The sequence below is a fragment of the Lepidochelys olivacea genome, assembly GCF_965140295.1.
Source record: "Lepidochelys olivacea isolate rLepOli2 genome assembly, chromosome: 1".
NCBI lineage: Eukaryota > Metazoa > Chordata > Testudines > Cheloniidae > Lepidochelys > Lepidochelys olivacea.
Window position 1 is genome coordinate 338,078,983 of NC_140411.1, and position 23,052 is coordinate 338,102,034.

The following is a 23,052-nucleotide window of genomic DNA, read 5'->3' on the forward strand; positions in this document are numbered from 1 at the left end:
ATTTGGGGAACTCTATTACTTGTTTTAAAAAGGACTCCGTTCCTGTGAAGTAGCAGCAGAAAATAAAACTGCCGAAAGAAAATGGCATTCTCCCTTCCCTAAAGGCAAAGGGTCTCAAATTACTAGCAAGCCAGTGTGCAAAGGATGGAAGCACTTGGGGCTAAAACCTGCGCCCATTCAGGTCAGTGGAAGTTTTGCCATTAAACTTCAACAGAATCAGGATTTGAAGCATAGAAAGCAAAGAAATGCAGTTTGGGAAGGTGAATACTTACTATTAGCAGCAAGGATGTTAAGCTACCAACAGCTAAGTTGATGATTCTATCCTAGAAGAAGGAAGAAAAGGAGAAAGTAACACACTTGGTTATCTGATTTATCATCCTAACATTTGATTAATGTGTGTATTACAGTAATATGTAGAGGCCCGGGTGCCGTTCTACTATGCACTGTACATACACACAGTGTTTGAGGGTCTCAGCCCCCCAGAAGCTTACAATTTAAGTAGAAAAGACAAGCCAATGTTTTTATATTCCATCCTTCATCTATATGCAGTTCTACTTTGAAATGTAACTACCTCTCACTGGCAGTCTTCCACTGTGTATTGACGTCAGCAAATCTTGCTCTCAATGACAAAAGCAAGCTGCTACTCCTTTCAGCTCCTATAAGCCTGGCAGAACCAACACCATTCTGAATGAGAAAGCTGGAGTCTGTTTCCTGTGCATTAACAGTGGATTTTTAATTTTTTTTAAACCACCACTTTCCTGTGTTACCAGACCCTCACACCTGTATAAACCCACTAAAATAGCGGGATTGCACAGGGCTCTCACACATGCATCATTTAACCTGCAGAAGCTTTATTACTAGCAATGATGGAGGAGAGAACCCAGATTGAGACAGGTCTTAGGTCAAGTTTGTAGGACTCGGGGAGGACCACCTACCATCTTTGTACTTTAAAACCAAGTGAGATCTGTTCCCCAAGTTAGACACCTACATGACTTGGTGGTGATGGGGGACTTCAACTACTCAGACATCTGTTGGGAAAATAACACAGCAGGGCACAGATTATTCAACAAGTTCTTGGAATGTATTGGAGACAATTTTTTATTTCAGAAGGTGGAGACAGCTACTAGGGGAGAGGCTGTTCTATATTTCATTTTGACAAATAGGGAGGAACTGGTTGAGAATTTGAAAGTGGAAGGCAGCTTGGGTGAAAGTGATCATGAAATGGTAGAGTTCATGATTTTACGGCAAAGGTTCTCAAACTGTGATCCGCGGACCCACCAGCGGTCTGCAAGCTCCATTCAGGGGGTCCGCGGATAGTTCCCTCTAAGGTGCACGCCTGGGTGGCCGCACAGGAGAGAATGAAGGGCCACCCATCTAATTAGTGGAGCTGCACAGGCGTGGCTCCACTAATTAGGTGCCTGGGCCCTGGAGAAGAGGCACATGTAAGGTGAGGTGGTGGCCTTGCGGGGAATAGAGGGTAGGTGGGAGGGGGCAGTTGGGTGAGAAGAGGGAGTGGGGGGAATTTGGTACATGCAGGGCTGCGGCGGCCAGAGAAAGGAGGTGACTTTCCCCAGCTCCAGGGCTGCAGCTGCCGGGGAGAGACGGCCCTCCTTCCCAGCCCCAGCTCGGGGGCTGCTGCAGCAGGGGAGAGAGGGCACATCCATTGCATTAGAAAGGTAAGACTAGACTACTGATATTAAAATAGAAGTTGTGTGCTTTTATTTGTAGAACAAAAAAAACATTAATTACTTAGTCTTTTTGTTAATAGCACTTTTATCCAAAGCGCTTTACAACAGTAAAAACAACATTTGGAAAGATCATTAAGTAGTCCGCCAAGACCCTCCGCAATTTTCAAGTGGTCCGCGGAAAAAAAAGTTTGAGAACCACTGTTCTAAGGAATGGTAGGAGGGAGAACAGCAAAAGAAAGACAGTGGATTTCAAGAAGGCAGACTTTAGCAAACTCAGGGAGTTGGTAGATAAGATCTTATGGGAAGCAAGTCTAAAGGGAAAAACAATTGAAGACAGTTGGCAGTTTTTCAGAGAGACATTATTAAGGGCACAAGAGCAAACTACCCCACTGCGCAGGAAAGATAGGAAGTCTGGCAAGAGCCCACCCTGGTTTAGCCAGGAGATCTTCAATGATCTAAAAATCAAGAGAGTCCTACAAAAAGTGGCAACTAGGTCAAATTACAAAGGATGAATATAAACAAACACCACAAGTATGTAGGGACAAAATTAGAAAGGCCAAGGCACCAAACGAGATCAAACTAGCTAAAGACATAAAAGGTAACAAGAAAACATTCTACAAATACATTAGAAGCAAGAGGAAAACCAAGGACAAGGGTAGGCCTCAATGGGGGGGGGGGGAAACAATAACAGAAAATGTGGAAATGGCAAAGGTACTTAATGACTTCTTTGTTTCGGTTTTCACCAAGAAGATCGGTGGTGACTGGATGCCTAACATAGTGAATGCCAGTGAAAATGAAGTAGGATCAGAGGCTAAAATAGGGAAAGAACAAGTTAAAAATTACTTAGACAAGTTAGATGTCTTTAAGTCACCAGGGCCTGGTGAAATGCATCCTAGAATATTCAAGGAGCTGACTGAGGAAATATCTGAGCCATTAGGGATTATCTTTGAAAAGTCATGGAAAACAGGAGAGATTTCAGAAGACTGGAAAAGGGCAAATATAGTGCCAATCTATAGAAAGGGAAATAAGAACAACCCAGGGAATTACAGACCAGTCATCTTAACGTCTCTACCCGGAAAGATAATGGAGCAAATAATTAGGCAATCAATTTGCAAACATCTAGAAGATAATAAGGTGATAAGTAACAGTCAGCATGGATTTGTAAAGAACAAATCATGTCAAACCAACCTGAGAGCTTTCTCTGACAGGGTAACAAGCCTTGTGAATGGGGGGGAAGCGGTAGACATGGTATATCGTGACTTTAGTAAAGCTTTTGATACTGTCTCCCATGACTGTCTCAAACTAAGGAAATGCAACCTAGATAGAGCTACTATAAGGTGGCTGCAAAACTGGTTGGAAAACCGCTCCCAGTGAGTAGTTATGAGTCATGCTGGAAGGGCATAATGAGTGGGTTTCCGCAGGGATCAATTCAGGGTCCGGTTCTGTTCAATATCTTCATAAATGATTCAAATAATAGCATACATAGTACACTTATAAAGTTTGTGGACGATAGCTAGCTGGGAAGGGTTGCAAGTGCTTTGGAGAATAGGATTAAAATGATCTGGACAAATTGGAGAAATGGTCCGAAGTAAATAGGATGAAATTCAATAAGAACAAATGAAAAGTACTCCATTTAGGAAGGAATGATCAGTTGCACACATACAAAATTGGAAATTACTATCTAGGAAGTGCTGCGGAAAGGGATCTGGGGGTCATAGTGGACCACAAGCTAAATATGAGTCAACAGTGTAACATTTGCAAAAAAAAAAAAAGTGAACATCATTCTGGGATGTATTAGCAGGAGTGTTGTAAGCAAGACAATGAGAAGTAATTCTTCCACTCTATTCCACTCTGATTAGGCCTCAGCTGGAGTATTGTGTCCAGTTCTGCAAGCCACATTTCAGGAAAGATGTGGATAAATTGGAGAAAGTCCAGAGAAGAGCAACAAAAATTATTAAAGGTCTAGAAAACATGACCTATGAGGGAAGACTGAAAAAATTGGGTTTGTTTAGTCTGGAAAAGAGATGACAGAGGGGACATGACAACAATTTTCAAGTACATAAAAGGTTGTTACAAGGAGGAGGCAGAAGAATTGTTCTTCTTAACTCTGAGGACAGGACAAGAAGCAATGGGCTTAAATTGCAGCAAGGGAGGTATAGGATGGACATTAGGAAAAAATGTCCTAACTGTCAGGGTGGCTAAGCACTGGAATAAATTGCCTAGGGAGGTTGTAGAATCTCCATCATTGGAGATTTTTAAGAGCAGGTTGGAAAAACACCTGTCAGGAATGGACTACATAATACTTAGTCCTGCCATGAGTGCAGGGGACTTTTGATGTCCTGTTGAGGTCCCTTCCAGTCCTATGATTCTATGAGAGACACATCAGATTAGAATAACACTTCAAAATGGGGGGAGGGGGGGAGACAACATACAGAACTGCACTATGCAAATCATTAACAGGATAAATGTTTAATCTAAAGAGTTCCATAGAGGAACAGGAGGTTTGTTTGTTTTTAAATCTGCCAGGACCTGCATCAGCTGATTCTAGAACTCAAAGCAGCACAGGAGGACAGCTCCCTGTAGTTTAAGAGGTTACAGCTCCCTTCTCTGCTGTCAGCAACATTTGAAAGGTCATTGAAACTCTGCCCTGGTCAACACTAGGAGTTGAGGTCGAATTTACCAGCAATAAATCGATTTAACCCTGCACCCGTCCACACAACGAAGCCCTTTTTTTCGACTTAAAGAGCTCTTAAAATCGATTTCCTTACTCCACTCCCGACAAGGGGATTAGAGCTGAAATCGGCCTTGCCAGGTCAAATTTGGGGTACTGTGGACGCAATTAGACGGTAAAGGCCTCTGGGAGCTATCCCAGAGTGCTCCACTGTGACCACTCTGGACAGCGCTCTCAACTCAGATGCACTGGCCAGGTAGACAGGAAAAGGCCTGTGAACTTTTGAATTTCAATTTCCTCTTTGGCCAGCATGGCAAGCTGCAGGTGAGTGCAGAGCTCATCAGCAGAGGTGACCATGATGGAGTCCCAGAATTGCAAAAGAGCTCCAGCATGGGCTGAACGGGAGGTACAGGATCTGATCGCTGTATGGGGAGAGGAATCCGTGCTATCAGAACTCCGTTCCAGTTCTCGAAATGCCAAAACATTTGTCAAAATCTCCCAGGGCATGAAGGACAGAGGCCATAACAGCGACCCGAAGCAGTGCCACGTGAAACTTAAGGAGCTGAGGCAAGTCTACCAGAAAACCAGAGAGGCGAACGGCCGCTCCGAGTCAGAGCGCCAAACATGCCGCTTCTATGATGAGCTGCATGCCATTTTAGGGGGTTCAGCCACCACTACCCCAGCCGTGTTGTTTGACTCCTTCAATGGAGATGGAGGCAATACGGAAGCAGGTTTTGGGGACGAGGAAGATGATGATGATGATGAGGTTGTAGATAGCTCACAGCAAGCAAGCAGAGAAACCAGTTTTCCCGACAGCCAGGAACTGTTTCTCACCCTGGACCTGGAGGCAGTACCCTCCGAACCCACCCAAGGCTGCCTCCTGGACCCGCCAGGTGGAGAAGGGACCTCTGGTGAGTGTACCTTTTAAGATAGTATACATGGTTTAAAAGCAAGCATGTTTAATCATTAATTTGCCCTGGCATTTGCTGCTCTCCTGGATGTACTCCCAAAGCCTTTGCAAAAGGTTTCTGGGGAGGGCAGCCTTATTCCGTCCACCATGGTAGGACACTTTACCACTCCAGGCCAGTAGTACATACTCGGGAATCATTGTAGAACAAAGCTTTGCAGTGTATGTTTGCTAGAACATCCATTCTTTATCTCTCGGTGTTTTCTTCAGAAAAGTGATATTCATGGTCACCTGGTTGAAATAGGGTGCTTTTCTTAAGGGACATTCAGAGGTGCCCGTTCCTGCTGGGCTGTTTGCCTGTGGCTGAACAGAAATGTTCCCTGCTGTTAGCCACGGGGAGGGGTTAGCCACGTGGTGTGGGGGGAGGTAAAATGCGACCTTGGAACGAAAGCACATGTGCTATGTATGTAATGTTAACAGCAAGGTTTACCATGAAAGAGTGTACACATCGTTCTATAAAATGTGCCTTTTTAAATACCACTGTCCCTTTTTTTTTCCTCCACCAGCTGCATGTGTTTCAAGGATCACAGGATCTTCTCCTTCCCAGAGGCTAGTGAAGATTAGAAGGCGAAAAAAATGCACTCACGATGAAATGTTCTCTGAGCTCATGCTGTCCTCCCACACTGACAGAGCACAGACGAATGCGGGGAGGCAGACAATGTCAGAGTGCAGGAAAGCACAAAATGACCAGGAGGGGAGGTGGTGGGCTGAGGAGAGGCCTGAAGCTGAAAGGTGGCAGCAGCGTGATGAGAGGAGGCAGGATTCAATTCTGAGGCTGCTAGAGGATCAAACTAATATGCTCCAGCGTATGGTTGAGCTGCAGGAAAGGCAGCTGGAACACAGACCGCCGCTACAGCCCCTGTGTAACCAACTGCCCTCCTCCCCAAGTTCCATAGCCTCCTCACCCAGACGCCCAAGAATGCGGTGGGGGGGCCTCCAGCCACCCAGCCACTCCACCCCAGAGGATTGCCCAAGCAACAGAATGCTGGCATTCAATAAGTTTTAAAGTGCTGTGTGGCCTTGTCCTTCCCTCCTCCACCACCCCTCCCGGTGCTTCTCTCCTCCACCACCCTTCCCAGACTACCTTGGCAGTTATCCCCCTGTTTGTGTGACGAATTAATAAAGAATGCATGAATGTGAAGCAACAAAGACTTTATTGCCTCTGCAAGCGGTGATCGAAGGGAGGAGGGGAGGGTGGTTAGCTTACAGGGAAATAGAGTGAACCAAGGGGTGGGGGGTTTCATCAAGGAGAAACAAAAACAGAACTTTCACACCGTAGCCTAGCCAGTCATGAAACTGGTTTTCAAAGCTTCTCTGATGCACACCGCGCCCTCCTGTACTCTAACCGCCCTGGTGTCTGGCTGCACGTAACCAGCAGCCAGGCAATTTGCCTCAACCTCCCACCCTGCCATAAATGTCTTTCCCCCTTACTCTCACAGATATTGTGGAGCGTACAGCAAGCAGTACCAACATACCTCTGAACAACATACTAATCCACAGAGACCTCCCTACCAACACTACAAAAAGAAGGATTCTAGGTGGACTCCTCCTGAAGGTCGAAACAGCAGACTGGACTTCTACATAGAGTGCTTCTGCTGACGTGCACGGGCTGAAATTGTGGAAAAGCAGCATCACTTGCCCCATAACCTCAGCCGTGCAGAACACAATGCCATCCACAGCCTCAGAAACAACTCTGACATCATAATCAAAAAGGCTGACAAAGGAGGTGCTGTTGTCATCAAGAATAGGTCGGAATATGAACAAGAGGCTGCTCGGCAGCTCTCCAACACCACTTTCTACAAGCCATTACCCTCTGATCCCACTGAGAGTTACCAAAAGAAACTACAGCATTTGCTCAAGAAACTCCCTGAGAAAGCACAAGATCAAATCCGCACAGACACACCCCTGGAACCCCGACCTGGGATATTCTATCTACTACCCAAGATTCATAAACCTGGAAATCCTGGGCGCCCCATCATCTCAGGCATTGGCACCCTGACAGCAGGATTGTCTGGCTATGTAGACTCCCTCCTCAGGCCCTACGCTACCAGCACTCCCAGCTACCTTCGAGACACCACTGACTTCCTGAGGAAACTACAATCCATTGGTGATCTTCCTGATAACATCATCCTGGCCACTATGGATGTAGAAGCCCTCTACACCAACATTCCACACAAAGATGGACTACAAGCCGTCAAGAACACTATCCCCGATAATGTCACGGCTAACCTGGTGGCTGAACTTTGTGACTTTGTCCTTACTGATAACTATTTTACATTTGGGGACAATGTATACCTTCAGATCAGCGGCACTGCTATGGTACCTGCATGGCCCCACAGTATGCCAACATTTTTATGGCTGACTTAGAACAACGCTTCCTCAGCTCTCATCCCCTAACGTCCCTACTCTACTTGCGCTATATTGATGACATCTTCATCATCTGGACCCATGGAAAAGAAGCCCTTGAGGAATTCCACCATGATTTCAACAATTTCCATCCCACCATCAACCTCAGCCTGGTCCAGTCCACACAAGAGATCCACTTCCTGGACACTACAGTGCTAATAAACAATGGTCACATAAACACCACCCTATACCGGAAACCTACTGGCCGCTATTCCTACCTACATGCCTCCAGCTTTCACCCTGACCACACCACACGATCCATCGTCTACAGCCAAGCTCTGCGATACAATCGCTTTTGCTCCAACCCCTCAGACAGAGACAAACACCTACAAGATCTCTATCAAGCATTCTTACAACTACAATACCCACCTGTGGAAGTGAAGAAACAGATTGATAGAGCCAGAAGAGTTCCCAGAAGTCACCTACTACAGGACAGGCCTAACAAAGAAAATAACAGAACGCCACTAGCCATCACCTTCAGCCCCCAACTAAAACCCCTCCAATGCATTATTAAGGATCTACAACCTATCCTGAAGGATGACCCAACACTCTCACAAATCTTGGGAGACAGGCCAGTCCTTGCCTACAGACAGTCCCCCAACGTGAAGCAAATACTCACCAGCAACCACATACCACACAACAGAACCACTAACCCAGGAACCTATCCTTGCAACAAAGCCCGTTGCCAACTGTGCCCACATATCTATTCAGGGGACACCATCACAGGGCCTAATAACATCAGCCACACTCTCAGAGGCTCGTTCACCTGCACATCCACCAATGTGATATATGCCATCATGTGCCAGCAATGCCCCTCTGCCATGTACATTGGTCAAACTGGACAGTCTCTACGTAAAAGAATAAATGGACGCAAATCAGATGTCAAGAATTATAACATTCATAAACCAGTCGGAGAACACTTCAATCTCTCTGGTCATGCGATTACAGACATGAAAGCTGCTATATTACAACAAAAAATCTTCAAATCCAGACTCCAGCGAGAAACTGTTGAATTGGAATTCATTTGCAAATTGGATACAATTAACTTAGGCTTGAATAGAGACTGGGAGTGGCTAAGTCATTATGCAAGGTAACCTATTTCCCCTTGTTTTTTCCTACCCCCCCCAGATGTTCTTGTTAAACCCTGGATTTGTGCTGGAAATGGCCCACCTTGATTATCATACACATTGTAAGAAGAGTGGTCACTTTAGATAAGCTATTACCAGCAGGAGAGTGGGGTGGGAGGAGGTATTTTTTCATGCTTTGTGTGTATATAAAATGATCTTCTACACTTTCCACAGTATACATCCGAAGAAGTGAGCTGTAGCTCATGAAAGCTTATACTCAAATAAATTGGTTAGTCTCTAAGGTGCCACAAGTACTCCTTTTCTTAATGGGAATATTGGTTTTGCTGAGGTCTAACCGAGTCAGTAAACTGCGCCAGCGCGCTTTTAAACGTCCAAATGCACATTCTACCACCATTCTGCACTTGCTCAGCCTGTAGTTGAACAGCTCCTGACTACTGTCCAGGCTGCCTGTGTACAGCTTCATGAGCCATGGCATTAAGGGGTAGGCTGGGTCCCCAAGGATAACTATAGGCATTTCAACATCCCCAACAGTTATTTTCTGGTCTGGGAATAAAGTCCCTTCCTGCAGCTTTTGAAACAGACCAGAGTTCCTGAAGATGCGAGTGTCATGTACCTTTCCCGGCCATCCCACGTTGATGTTGGTGAAACGTCCCTTGTGATCCACCAGAGCTTGCAGCACTATTGAGAAGTACCCCTTGCGGTTTATGTACTTGCCGGCTTGGTGCTCCGGTGCCAAGATAGGGATATGGGTTCCGTCTATGGCCCCACCACAGTTAGGGAATCCCATTGCAGCAAAGCCATCCACTATGACCTGCACATTTCCCAGGGTCACTACCCTAGATATCAGCAGATCTTTGATTGCGTTGGCTACTTGCATCACAGCAGCCCCCACAGTAGATTTGCCCACTCCAAATTGATTCCCGACTGACCGGTAGCTGTCTGGCGTTGCACGCTTCCACAGGGCTATTACCACTCGCTTCTCAACTGTGAGGGCTGCTCTCATCTTGGTATTCATGCGCTTCAGAGCAGGGGAAAGCAAGTCAAAGTTCCGTGAAAGTGCCATTACGCATGTGAAAGTTTTGCAGCCACTGGGAATCGTCCCAGACCTGCAACACTATGCGGTCCCACCAGTTTGTACTTGTTTCCCAGGCCCAGGATCGGCCTTCCACCACATGAACCTGCCCCATTAGCACCATGATGCCCACATTGCCAGGGCCCGTGCTTTGAGAGAAGTCTGTGTCCATGTCCTCATCACTCTCGTCACCGCGCTGACGTTGCCTACTCGCCCGGATTCACTTTGCCAGGTTCTGGTTCTGCATATACTGCTGGATAATGCGCGTGGTGTTTAATGTGCTCCTAATTGCCAAAGTGATCTGAGCTAGCTCCATGCTTGCCGTGGTATGGCGTCTGCACAGAAAAAAGTCATCGAACGATTGTCTGCCGTTGCTCTGACAGAGGGAGGGGTGACTGACGACATGGCTTACAGGGTTGGCTTACAGGGAATTAAAATCAACAAAGGGGGTGGTTTCTCCTCATCAAGGAGAAACAAAAACAACTGTCACACAGAATGGCCCCCTCAAGGATTGAACTCAAAACCCTGGGTTTAGCAGGCCAATGCTCAACCCACTGAGCTATCGCTCCCTCTGGTATTTTAGGCAAGACTGAATCTCCATTAAAGTTTTCAAGGTGCCCCTGACAGACCTCACCAAAACGATTGTCGGCTGTTGATTTCACGGAGGGAGGGACAGGGAAGCAAATGAATACAAAACAAATCTGGTCTATTTCTTGTTTTGATCCACTCCATCTATCTTTTATATCTTTGCCTGGCAGCAGACGGTGCAGTAGGACTGCAAGCCATCCACATCTCCTGGCTGCCCAGCAGAAGATGGTGCAATAGGACTGCCTGCAGGACTGAAGAGAATGACCTGATCGAGTCACTCCTAATTTAGTCCCTGCACCCATACCTGCCCAGGCGCTCCTGACCGACCTTACCGAGGTGGCCAGAAGCACCTCAGACACTATGAGGATGGTTTTCAGGCCTATTGCACCATCTGCTGCCACAAGGCAACGGGTTGCTGCTGCTGTGTAGCAATACAGTACCACATCTGCTAGCACCCAGGAGACATATGGTGACAGTGAGCTGAGCGGGCTCCATGCTTGCCATGGTATGGCGTCTGCACAGGTAACTCAGGAAAAAAGGCGCGAAACAATTGTCTGCTGTTGCTTTCACAGAGGGAGGGAGGGCCTGATGACACCTACCCAGAACCACCTGCAACAATGTTTTTGCCCCATCAGGTGTTGGGATCTCAACCCAGAATTCCAATGGGCAGCAGAGACTGCGGGAACACTGGGATAGCTACCCACAGTGCAACACTCCGGAAGTTGACGCTAGCTTCAGTACTGTGGAAGCACTCCGCTGAGTTAATGCACTTAGAGCATTTTGTGTGGGGACACACACAATCAACTATATAAAAACGATTTCTAAAAAAACAACTTCTATAAATTCGACCTAATTTCGTTGTGTAGACGTACCCTCTGACTTCAGGTCTTGGCTAATTGATTCCTTGCCCATTGTTTGTTTCCACGTGCATTTGGCATTTCAGTCTGGGCAAAAAACAAAGAAAGATGGAGTGGTGTTCTACCCTCTCCTCTTCTGTAGAATGAGGGGATGTTAAAGTAGCCCCTACTCTAGTTAAATATAACTAAAAGAAAATAGAATGGCATGGGGGTATTGCGGCCTTAGACCTGATCTCGCTGTATCAGGGAGTCTAGCTGAGTCTGTGTGTGAGACTGACATGAACACTTCTGAATTAAAAGCAGCACTGCCATGAAGCATCCAGTAGAAGTTGGTCACCAGGACCTCATGCAAGTCTTAGCCAAAAAAGTTTACATGCCTCACTAGCTGTTCAGAATATCAAATGCCAGGGTGTGAAGCAGCATAGAACCAGCTTGTGGCACTAGGTTGGTACCAGCTGAGGGGAAGCTGAGTCAATTTATAAACCAAAAACCCATTCCAATGTGACTGGAGTGTAAAGTAATGCAGGATTGCCTTGGTGGCTGCAGGCTGCAGACTAACAAACTCATCACCACCACTTGCAGCAGTACCTACATTGTCCTGACATGACATATATCCAGACACTGATCCTGCGTACAAAATCCCAGTCTAAAAAAAGGGTGCTTGTTTTAGAGGAAGCTTACCATCTCTCCCTCCACTTTCCCATTAAGCGCCCAGACCTCCCTCTGAGCTGCTAAGCTCTTCCACTACATCCCAACCAGATCTTCTCTGCCAGCACCCTGACTGGTTTTCAGATCCCCCACCATTTACAACGGAACCAGGATTCTAAAGATTAACACCCACACAGACACTTTTGTAACTATGTCTATTCCATGTCCATACAAGATCAAAGCGGAGCAATGACCTGTGGTTACACCATTACAGCTACCAGACCATACAGAAGCCGAAGGTATCTGGAACGCTCGGCTCCTAGGGAAGCACAGTATAGAACACAAAAAGTGATGCAAAAGGCCACCTTGACTTCACAGGCTGTTGTCAGGACCCAGAGCAGGCGTAAGCTCTACACAGCTGCTGTCACCTGTCACAGTATTAAGTGGGGATCTGTGTAGACCTAAATCAGAAGCATGCCACTTGCTTTGCACATGGGGCTATTTTGTCCCCCTTTCCCACCCGTATCTCACTCACGCTCTTCATCTCTGGGCACAGGCAAAAAGCATTCATCGCCTACTGAAGACAGTGTTTTAAATTGATGACTGCTTTCTCCTGGTGATGATTTTTTTTAATATAGGTTTTTAAAGAGAAAAGTAAAAGGTGAGAAGCCAAAGCCACTATTTTTGTGGGGCTTTCAAGAAACAAAATTTTGTGCCAAGAAACTATTCTCAATTCTACCAGCGTGTCATTGGGAGGGCAGGGGGAAGGGGAGGGAGGCACTAAGGAGGGGAGTGTATGGTGTATTCTGAGCTTGTCATCAACAAAAGGGGATAGGTGCAGCTATTTCAACCAGCTTTCAAAATAAGCTGACCCATTTGCCTAAATAGAAAAGGATGCTCCTGGTAGACTCTGCAGGAGGGTGGTTGTGGGAAGAAGGGTTGGAGAGAAAGTTAACATTTCTACTCCCAGAGATGTACAACTGCAGCTGCAACTTGTGTTACTTGAAGGTACTTTCAGCCATTCCAAGATTCACATTCATGATGCCCCTTTATGACTAAAGGAAAAGCCCAGAAAGGATAGTCATTTGTATCAAAACAGCACATACAAATCCTGTAAGAAATTGGGGCCCCATTGTGCTGGGGCCATACAAAAACATTTTGAGAGACCGTTCCTGCACCAAGGAGTTGACAATCTAAACAAACAAGACAAGACAAAGGCGGGGGAGGGGGGGTGGAGAGCAACTCGCCCAACACCACCACAACAGGTCAGCAGCAGAGTCAGGAATAGAACCGAGGTCGCTCTACTCCCAGTCCAGTGTCACAACCATGGGGCCACACTGCCTCCTGGAATTACATTTTAGGTGCTAACCCAGGATGTGTGAACACACCGTGGAGAGCAAGAGGGAGCAGGGGAATGCCCTTCATTCACTGAGCCAAGGGCACCTCGAGTTTCAGTGATGACAACCCTTTGGAAAGTTGGGGACTAGAGAAAAGAACAAGAAAAATGGCAGTTTTCCCACAAACAAGCATTTCTGATCCAAGGCAGAATTCAGTTTAATTTACATAAGACTGGCCATACTGGGTCAGACCAAAGGTCCATCCGGCCCAGTATCCTGTCTGCCAACAGTGGCTAATGCCAGGTGCCCCAGAGGGAGTGAACCTAACAGGTAATGATCAAGTGATCTCTCTCCTGCTATCCATCTTCACCCTCTGACAAACAAAGGCTAGGGACATCATTCCTTACCCATCCTGGCTAATAGCCATTAATTGACTTAACCTCCATGAATTTATCCAGGTCTCTTTTAAACCCCGTTATAGTCCTAGCCTTCAAACCTCCTCAGGCAAGGAATTCCACAGGTTGACTGTGCGCTGAGTGAAGAAGAACTTCCTTTTATTTGTTTTAAACCTGATGCCCATTAATTTCATTTGATGGCCTCTAGTTCTTGGGAACAAGTAAATAACTTTTCCTTATTCACTTTTTCCACACCACTCATGATTTTATAGACCTCTATCATATCCCCCTTTAGTCTCCTCTTTTCCAAGCTGAAAAGTCCTAGCCTCTTTAATCTCTCCTCATATGGGACCTGTTCCAAACCCCTAATCATTTTAGTTGCCCCTTTTCTGAACCTTTTCTAATGCCAGTGGATCTTTTTTGAGATGAGGGGACCACATCTGTATGCAGTATTCAAGATGTGGGTGTACCATGAATTTATATAAGGGCAATAAGATATTCTCAGTCTTATTCCTAACATCCTGTTTGCTTTTTTGACTGCCGCTGCACATTGAGTGGACGTCTTCAGAGAACTATCCACGATGACTCCAACATCTTTCTCCTGATTATTGTAGCTAAATTAGCCCCCATCATATTGTATGTATAGCTGGGGTTATTTTTTCCAATGTGCATTACTTTACATTTATCCACATTAAATTTCAGTTGCCATTTTGTTGCCCAATCACTGAGTTTTGTGAGATCTTTTTTTCAGGGACCATAGCTGAATTTGAACCTAGATGAAAATGGAAACCCTAGACCACTGCAACCTCCCTCTTATGATAGCAGGCAGAACTTTAACTTTCATGTTGAATAGTGCACAAGAGAGATCAAGACTTCAAAAATTTGGCAGGCATCTACCTGCTCACCAGAGACTGATATGAAAGTCAAGCATCACTCACTTGGGAGGTCCAGAGGCAGTGCCCCAGGGAGAAGGCTAGCTCCACTGTCACCCACAGCTAGGCACATTAGCCTGGCTGTCCCAAAGATCAGAGTTCTGGGATTCGCACTAGATGGAACTAACTTTCATGTAGGCCTTTGGCAAGCAGAGGTCTGAAGTGTCAAGCTCCCTCTCCTCCTAGCTGCGGAAAGGCAGAAGGAGCTTTCTGTCATCTCCCCTCCCTTCCTCCAGCATGGATCACTGTTGCCCACAGACAAGGGAACAGCAGTGGTGAAACTGACCAATCTTGTTAGTTTCATTCTGCTACTGCTGTGCAAAGCCAGGAACAGAAGCAATGAGAATGGAGCAGTCTGCAGCCACCGAGGCAATCCTGCATTACTTTACACTCCAGTCACATTGGGATGGGTTTTTGGTTTATAAATTGACTCAAATCCTGCAGCAATTGATGGTTTAGAGGACACACACACCCACACACACACTCACCCCTACCTCCTCTAGACCTGGCAAGTGGACTTTTGAAGCCCATTAGACCAGTGCCAATTTATGTTAAACCAGGTAAGACGCATTCAGTTGCTATTCTATAGTAAAGCAGCAGCATTTCATACCAAGGTTTGAACTTTTCTCAAACCTAGATTCGTTAAAAAGCAAGTTCCGACAGAATGACTTGGCAAAAAATCAAAGGACACAAAGTGGAGGTGGGGGGACATGTTAGGATACATGTCAGTAATGTCTTTTCCTGGAAATAAGGACTCAAATCTTGCCCCTTCCATCCAGCTGAACTCAGAAATGCTTTAATAGGGACATTAAGCTTCAGAGGGGTAACCGTGTCAGTCTGGATCTGTAAAAGCGGCAAAGAGTCCTGTGGCACCTTATTGACTAACAGACGTACTGGAGCATGAGCCTTCGTGGGTGAATACATACACGGGTGCATGCATCCGACGAAGTGGGTATTCACCCACGAAAGCTCATGCTCCAATACGTCTGTTAGTCTATAAGGCGCCACAGGACTCTTTGCTGCTTTAATAGGGACATTGTCAAGTTTAGATTTTTTTTTTTTTAAATAAACTGGCTAATCTAAAACTCAAGTTTCTGATACAGCCCTCTTTAAATAGTATGGACAGGGTTTTTTTGGTAGGTTTTTCCTTTTTTTTAAATTTTACATTTCCCCGCCTCCATGCTTATGTGCAAGGGTCATTATAAAATGCCATCAGTCCTCCCCTCCACTATGTGCATGCCTGCCATCTCTTCAGTGTCAGCTTTCCTACTCCGATCATGACTGGTGAACATCCGCTTGCATAGGGGGCCCTGCAAAGTTAAGCTGCTCGGGCTTTGGCTTCAGCCCCGCGTGGTGAGGCTCGGGCTTCAGCTTTCTGCCCTGGACCCCAGTGAGTCTAATGCCGGCCCTGTTCTCGGATATATTTTGGCTGATCCCACCCCCCACAAAGCTGCTCATGGCCCCCAGGGGCCCCAACGTCCCTGGTTGAGAACCACTGGTCTAGTGCAGGAGTCCTCTATCCTCCCCATATTGGGACGCAACTAGGATGACCAGATGTCCCGATTTTATAGAGGCAGTCCCGATATTTGGGTCTTTTTCTTATATAGTCTCCTATTACCCCCCTCCGTCCCAATTTTTTCACATTTGCTGTCTGGTCACTCTAGACACAACAATTCCTCCCCTTCAGCAAGGTGAGAGTGACTGTGACACACTGGCGCTTGCATGCAACCTCCTAGCTACGACTCCCCAGCCTAATGCAACAGTTGTCAGACCATGGTCTATGGCCTGCAGTGGTCCTTGGGGCACTTGCTGATCAGCAGAGAGCTTGCTGGCTGATAGGACAACAAGTCTCCTTATCTCCAGCTGCTTTATTGAGAGACACTGCACTTTACTTTCCACACGTAAGCAGTTACTGAAGTTGCCACAGGGAAGTTCTGTGATTGCAAATGGGAAGGGAGGTATTCTAGTGGTTAACGCACAGAACTGGGTGATGAAGATCTAGGTTCTAATCCTGCCTCTAGCACAGACATGCAGAGTGACCCTGGGCAGGTCACTTAACCTCTGTGCCACAGTGTCCACATCTATAGTCCACACCTATAGTACTTAGAGATCTGCCCGCACTGTAAGCTCTGCAGGGCAGCGAGAGTCTTTCACTCAGTATGTACAGTGCTATGCACACCTATGGAGCTCAGTGCTAAATGTGCAGCCACCTCCGAGGTAAAACAGCTGCTCTGTTCCAACAGTGCACAGACCTGTAGAAAGATACCCTAGCCAATTGACGCTACAGGGAGATTTTCAATAGGTAGAATAGAGGCGTACCCCAGATTTGAACCTGGCTCACCGTACTCTTGCAGAAGCATGCCAAGGGATCACTGGGGGCCAAAAACAGAAACTATTTCATGTCTCTGCTTTTGAGCCACATTGAAGATACTCTTTAAAGCATGAAGAGGGAAAGCCTCTCACAACAGCAGTAAAACAACAAGGTCAGGCATCTCAGATTCACACAGTGGGAACTGCTATGAAGCTTTAAAAAAAGAAAACAGAACCCATGTGTCATGTTCACGGTATACACTCGAGAAGCTTGTTTCTCTCTAACAGTCTTGCAGAAAAGTTGCAATGCAACCCTGCTGTATTCCTTAGGATTTCGAATGAGAGAACAGAGAGAAAGCAGGCTGCTCACTAAAATAGAAAGGCACAACTCAACCTGCCTCTAGGCCAGCAGTTCTCAACCCGCAGCCCAATTAGCACACAGCTGCAGCTCAGCTGTGTGCTTAAAAAAAAAAAAATACAAAATTTGCTGCTCTGATCTGGAAGGGGGAGGGGGTGGCTCAGGGAGAGACAGGGTCTGTCCGCCTGCTGGAGCGTTCCTGCTAGCAGGGGGCTGGGCGAGTGCCACAGGGGGGCAGGATGTGGGAAAGTGGATCTCTGGCCAGGTTTGTCGGGTGTGGGGGGGAGGCTCTGGGAACTAGGGGTTTGCTGGGATGCTGAAGCACCTCCAGGGTTCAGGTGGGGCTCCGCTCCTAGCCCTGTGCCAAGCACTCCGTTCCTGGTTCGCCGCTGGGGGTCCGGGTCCCAGCTGCCAGCCCCATGCGGCGATGTCCGGCTGCCAAGCCCTGCACCCAGGGCTCCACTCATGGCCCCACTCTCTGGAGGGGTCTCTGGGTGAGGGGCACTGGGCATAGGGGACTATGGGAGGGGCGGACGTGCTGTGGTTCTCAACCTGCAGCCCACAATGATAAATAGGTTGAGAACCACTGCTCTAGGCCGGGGGCATCAACCTTCGGCACGCGGTCCATCAGGGTAATCCGACAGCGACCTGCGACTTCCTGCAGCTCCCATTGGTATGGAACAGCGAACCACAGCCACTGGGAGCTGCTGGGCGGGGCCATGCCTGCCGACAGTCAATGTAAACAAAATGTCTCGCGGCCTGCCAGCGGATTACCCTGATGGGCCCCATGCTGAAGGTTGACGCCCTCTGCTCTAGACTGTCTGCACAACTAACTGCCACTAGATCCAGAGATCCCATGCTTCCATGCAGAGTGCAAGCAGGATCAGGAAAAAAAAACCCTGAAATCTAAAGTGACAATGACAATTTTAACACCATTTTAAATACACCACAATATTAAAATGCAAAATCACGTCATGGTCCTTTCACATGGGCTGGTCTGAAAGAATGGTCATTGGCCAAGATTTTTCAACAGCAGCTAGTAATTTTGGGTACCTAACTGGAGGCTTTACAGGGCCTCATCGTACTCACCATTTTCTTAAAGTCAGGCCCCTTTAAAAGATCTCAGGTTAGGCACCCAAAATTAGCAGCTGCTTTTGAAAATAAACATAATAATAAAAAAAAAAACTTGCCCATTCTGCCTACAGCCAGGGAGTTAGACAAAGCTTTTCCTTCTGTTTGTGTATCACATTCTATTCAATCCTAAAATGATGAAATTGCAGGACATTTTCGTGCGTGTGTAATCCATCAGGCGCAGGCACCCATGAGACAGCTGATCAAAGACTCCAATCCCACATCAGTAACTACAGTAAACGTGAAGTCAGACTGAAAGTTAAAGCAGCAACAAAGCAACAAACAGTCTGCCGGGAACAGTTCTCTAGCTTGTGGCCGGTTTAACAACTAAATCTAGCTGATTAACCAATTCCATTTCAAGGTCTAAATCCCCAATTCAGGAACGGTATTGGCAATACCTCCCAACATTGTGTCAGCCATAAATTTTATTCACACACTTCAACATTTTGTGCTGTCAAAAAAAAAAAAAAAAAAAAAAAAAAAAAAGTTAAATAAGATTGGTCCCAAAATCATCCCTGAGGAATTCCACTAGTAACCTCCCTCCGGCCTGACAGTTCACTTTTCAGTATGATCTGTTGCAGTCTCCCCTCCAAGCAGTTCCTTATCCATCTTTCAATTCTCATATTAATCCCCATCTTCTCCAATTTAACTAATAATTTCCCATGTGGAACTGTCTCAAATGCCTTACTGAACTCCAGGTAGATTAAATCTACTGCATTTCCTTGGTCTAAAAATATTAGTTACCTTCTCAAAGGAAGGGATCAGGTTGGTCTGGCACAATCTACCTTTTGTAAAACCATGTTGCATTTTATTCCAAATACTGTTCACCTCTATGTCCTTAACTACTTTCTCTTTCAAAATTTGTTCCAAGGCCTTGCACACACTTGAGGCCAAATTTACAGGCCTGTAGTTTCCCCAATCGCTTTCCCCTCCTTTCTTCAAAATAGGAACTGTATTAGCAATTCTCCAGTCATAGGGTACAACCCCCAAGTTTACAGATTCATTAAAAATCCTTGTAATTGCAAGCCCAATAGCATGTGCCAGTTTCAATATTCTTGAATGAAGATTATCTGGGCCCTCCGATTTAGTCCCATTAAGCTGTTTGAGTTTGACTTCCATCTCAGATATGGTAATTTCTACTTCCATATCCTCATTCCCATTAGTCATCCTGCCACTACCCCTAAATTCTTCATTAACCTTATGAAAAATTGAGGCAGAGCATTTGTTTAGGTGTTGGGCTATACCAGATTATCTTTAATCTCTACCCCATACTTAGTGGTCCCACTTCTTCTTTCTTTATTTTCTTTTTATTTATATGGCCCATTTCAGCTCTGCACAATCTTCCGATGATTCTGTACCAGAGGAGCAAAATAAATCAGAGCAGGAGAGATCCAGAAATCCAGGTCAGGATGAATCCATGCCAGAAGGGGCGGGATTGGAAAGGGTCATGGTTTTGGCATTCTCCGCCAACTAAAGAAAAGGCTGCTAACTACAGGCTTTCACCCGAGAGTACCAGATGCTGTACTTTCAATTAAGAAGTCTGAAGTTATGGTGCCATAATTCAAGTTTAGCCATTTTGTCCTGTACAATGGCCAAGTCCTACCAAACTCTGTTCCAGCAAATGTCAAGGTTTTAAAGAGACACCTGTCATGCCTTGGGGATCCCACAGCATTTTAATAAGGACTTTGGTACCAGCAGTGCAGGGATCATGTAGGCAGATCCCACAGTTATCACACAACCCATCACAAGACAACTGGTGGGGCTGGAAAGCGAGGGAATGGGAAGTGGAAGAAGAGCAGCACCCTAATTGATATATGGCAAGTAGAGTGGTAGCTAGGCCCGGTCTACCCGATGTCTGCTTGGTGGCCCCTCAGCAGCTCCTGGTGAAAGTGTATCCATTTTATTAATTTCACAGCACATCACCCATGTCGCTGTCAGACTTGAGAGAGGCTGCAGTGTACAGGAACTCCTCACTTAAAATCGTCCGGGTTAACGTCGTTTCGTTGCTGATCAATTAGGGAACGTGCTCGTTTAAAGTTGCGCCATGCTCCCTCATAACGTTTGGCAGCCGCCTGCTTTGTCCACTGCTTGCAGGAACAGCAGCCCGTTGCAGCTAGCTGGGGGGGGGCTTGAAACCAGGGTGGGCCAGCAGCCCCCCCCAACAGCTCCCCTAAGTTCCCTGTGTGACAGCCACCCAGCAAGCTATCCATTGCTAGCAGTTCAGCTGTCCCTCCCCCCATTGCCATGTGCTGCTCCTGCCCTCTGCTTTGGAGCCACTCCTGGGAGCCTCCTGTTTGCTGTGTGGAGGTGGGGGGGGTCCTAATATCAGAATGTCCCCCTCCCCCAGCTCCTGTACCTTATGTCCACAGAGCAGGGTGGGGTGACACCACAGGGCTCTGGACGGAGGGAGCTTCCCGATAGCAGCTGCTGTCTCCACTTGCTGATCTACTTAAAAAGGCAATGTACTTAGAGTGGGGTCAGAGTACTTAAAGGGGCAATGTGCATCTCTCTCTCTCACTCGCAGGCACGCACAGAGTGTGTGTCTCTGTCTCTCTCTGCCATGCTGTCTCCCCTCCTTCCATTCGTGCTGCCTTGCAGAGCGTGAGGCTACATTAACAATAATGGGTTAATGCTTGAGGGCTCAGACGAGTGCTAGTTCATTTAGCAGTAAGGCATCCCCTGGTAAATATCCCACCCTCTGACTTCACCACCTCAACCCAGCTTCACATCATCATTGCTGTGTACAGTATTAAATTGTTTGTTTAAAACTTTTACTGTGTATGTGGGTGTATATAGGTCTTTCGTCTGGGGAAAAAAATTTCCCTGGAACCTTCCCCCCCCACACACAATTTACATTAATTCTTATGGGGAAATTGGATTCGCTTAACATCGTTTCACTTAAAGTAGCATTTTTCAGGAACATAACTACAATGTGAAGTGAGGAGTAATTGTACAGGAATTGAGAAGTATCCCGGTCAGTAGTTTGGAAGCCCACTAGTGGGCCTCCCAGGTTTCTCCTGCAGAAGCGACCAGAACACTTCATAAAGCAGCAGTGTACGAAAGGTAGCTAGGTTTGTAAATTTGGGTACAGTTAGTAAACACAGTTATTTGGAATACAACTGTGTCTCTGTGGTTTCCTTATAATCTTAGCGTCATGTAAAGCGTAAGGCAGAGCCAGTGCCCAGAGGTATTCAAGTCTAGACGTGGTCCCCTCAGATCAGATTTGAGTCATAGTGGAATTTTACCCTGTTTGCTGTCCATATTATATCCATCATAAGGGTAAATGATGGACTTCAGTGCTAATAAAAAAAGGAGTTTTGGTGGTATATTCTCACACACACTTAAAGCACGGGATAGGACGTTAATGTGGTGTGAAGAGTTTAAAAAAAACCAAAACAAAACAGGAGCAGAGCCCTGTGCCCATGTTGAGCTTCTCAATAGGGCTCCGCACCAGGGTTCATTGCCGTGGCCTGCAGGATCACGGCCAAAGCCGGGGAGCTGTTAAACAGCAAATTGTAATAAAAACCCTTTCATTGTCTATTACCCTCCTAGATGAGGAAAAACAGAGCTGAAAGGGACAGATATCTCCTCTTAGATATTCACTGCATATTTACCCCTTACATTTTGGGCACCTCTGAAGTTAGCTTGACTGGCACTTTTTGGTTTCTCCAGGCAGTGGAGAAGACAGAACACAACTAACGCTCTTTCTGGTGCTAAGTTCAAGAGCCCAAAGGGTTGTTTTTCCAGTGCTCTCACAAAGTCAGGAGCTGTGTATAATTTTGAATAAATTCACAGCTATCTAGGAGTTCTCAGCTGTCTCTCAGCTGCATGCCATGCCCACTCAGAACTTTGTGGCAGCAACAGGGATCGAACTCAGATCCTCCTGCTCCAGAAGGCCAGGCCCTACCACTTAAGCTACGAGGATAAACCATGAAAGACTAGGTATTCGGCCAAAGTCACTGTACAATAAAGTCATTCTCATGCTCTCTCTGTGGCCCTATGACTGGGTAAGTATTTATCCCCAGTGGAACAGTCACTGGGCCAGAGAGAGAATGACTCTGTAGTCCAGTGGTTAGTACACCCACCAGGCAGAGGGAGACCTGGCATCCAGTCCCCCTACTCCCTTTAGTTTCATTTTTTAATCCAGAGTGGAACAACTTCAACAGGAGGGACTGAGGGAGCCCCATATCAGAATAGCCCAGAGGTTAGAGAACTGTCCTCAGAGGATTTGAGCTGTGGTTTCCCCGCTTCCAGTGGAGGGGGAAAATTACACCTGGGATGTGGGAGACCCAGGTTAATGCTCTACTCACTGGGCTAGAAGTTATGAAATGGGCACCCCACCTATTGAAGGGGACCCAATCCTCTAGGCAGCCATCAACCAGATTGGACCTGGCAAGCAATTTAGGTGTCTAAACACTTATCTTCCCCCAGTGCATGAATCACTCTGCAGCTCTGGACACCAAGAGTGAGGCAGCAGCGTGTAAGCCCAGAAGCAAAAACTTAGGCACAGAGGAAACTTTTACCCTGAAAACTTCGGCACTAAATTTAGCCACCTACAGGGTTCAGGGAGTTTTATGGATTACAGGGGAACCAAAACTGGGATT

The 23,052-nt window shown here is 46.5% G+C and overlaps 1 protein-coding gene across 2 annotated transcripts in view; it reads right to left on the reverse strand.

The window, feature by feature from the left end:
• Positions 1–23,052, reverse strand: part of TMEM243 (transmembrane protein 243) — a 29,135-nt gene that overhangs the window by 3,554 nt on the left and 2,529 nt on the right. For both annotated transcript variants that reach the window (XM_084617883.1, XM_084617884.1), the window contains exon 3: positions 273–323. In XM_084617883.1, coding sequence (XP_084474009.1) covers positions 273–323 — 51 coding nt within the window. The remainder of the gene's footprint in view (positions 1–272; positions 324–23,052) is intronic.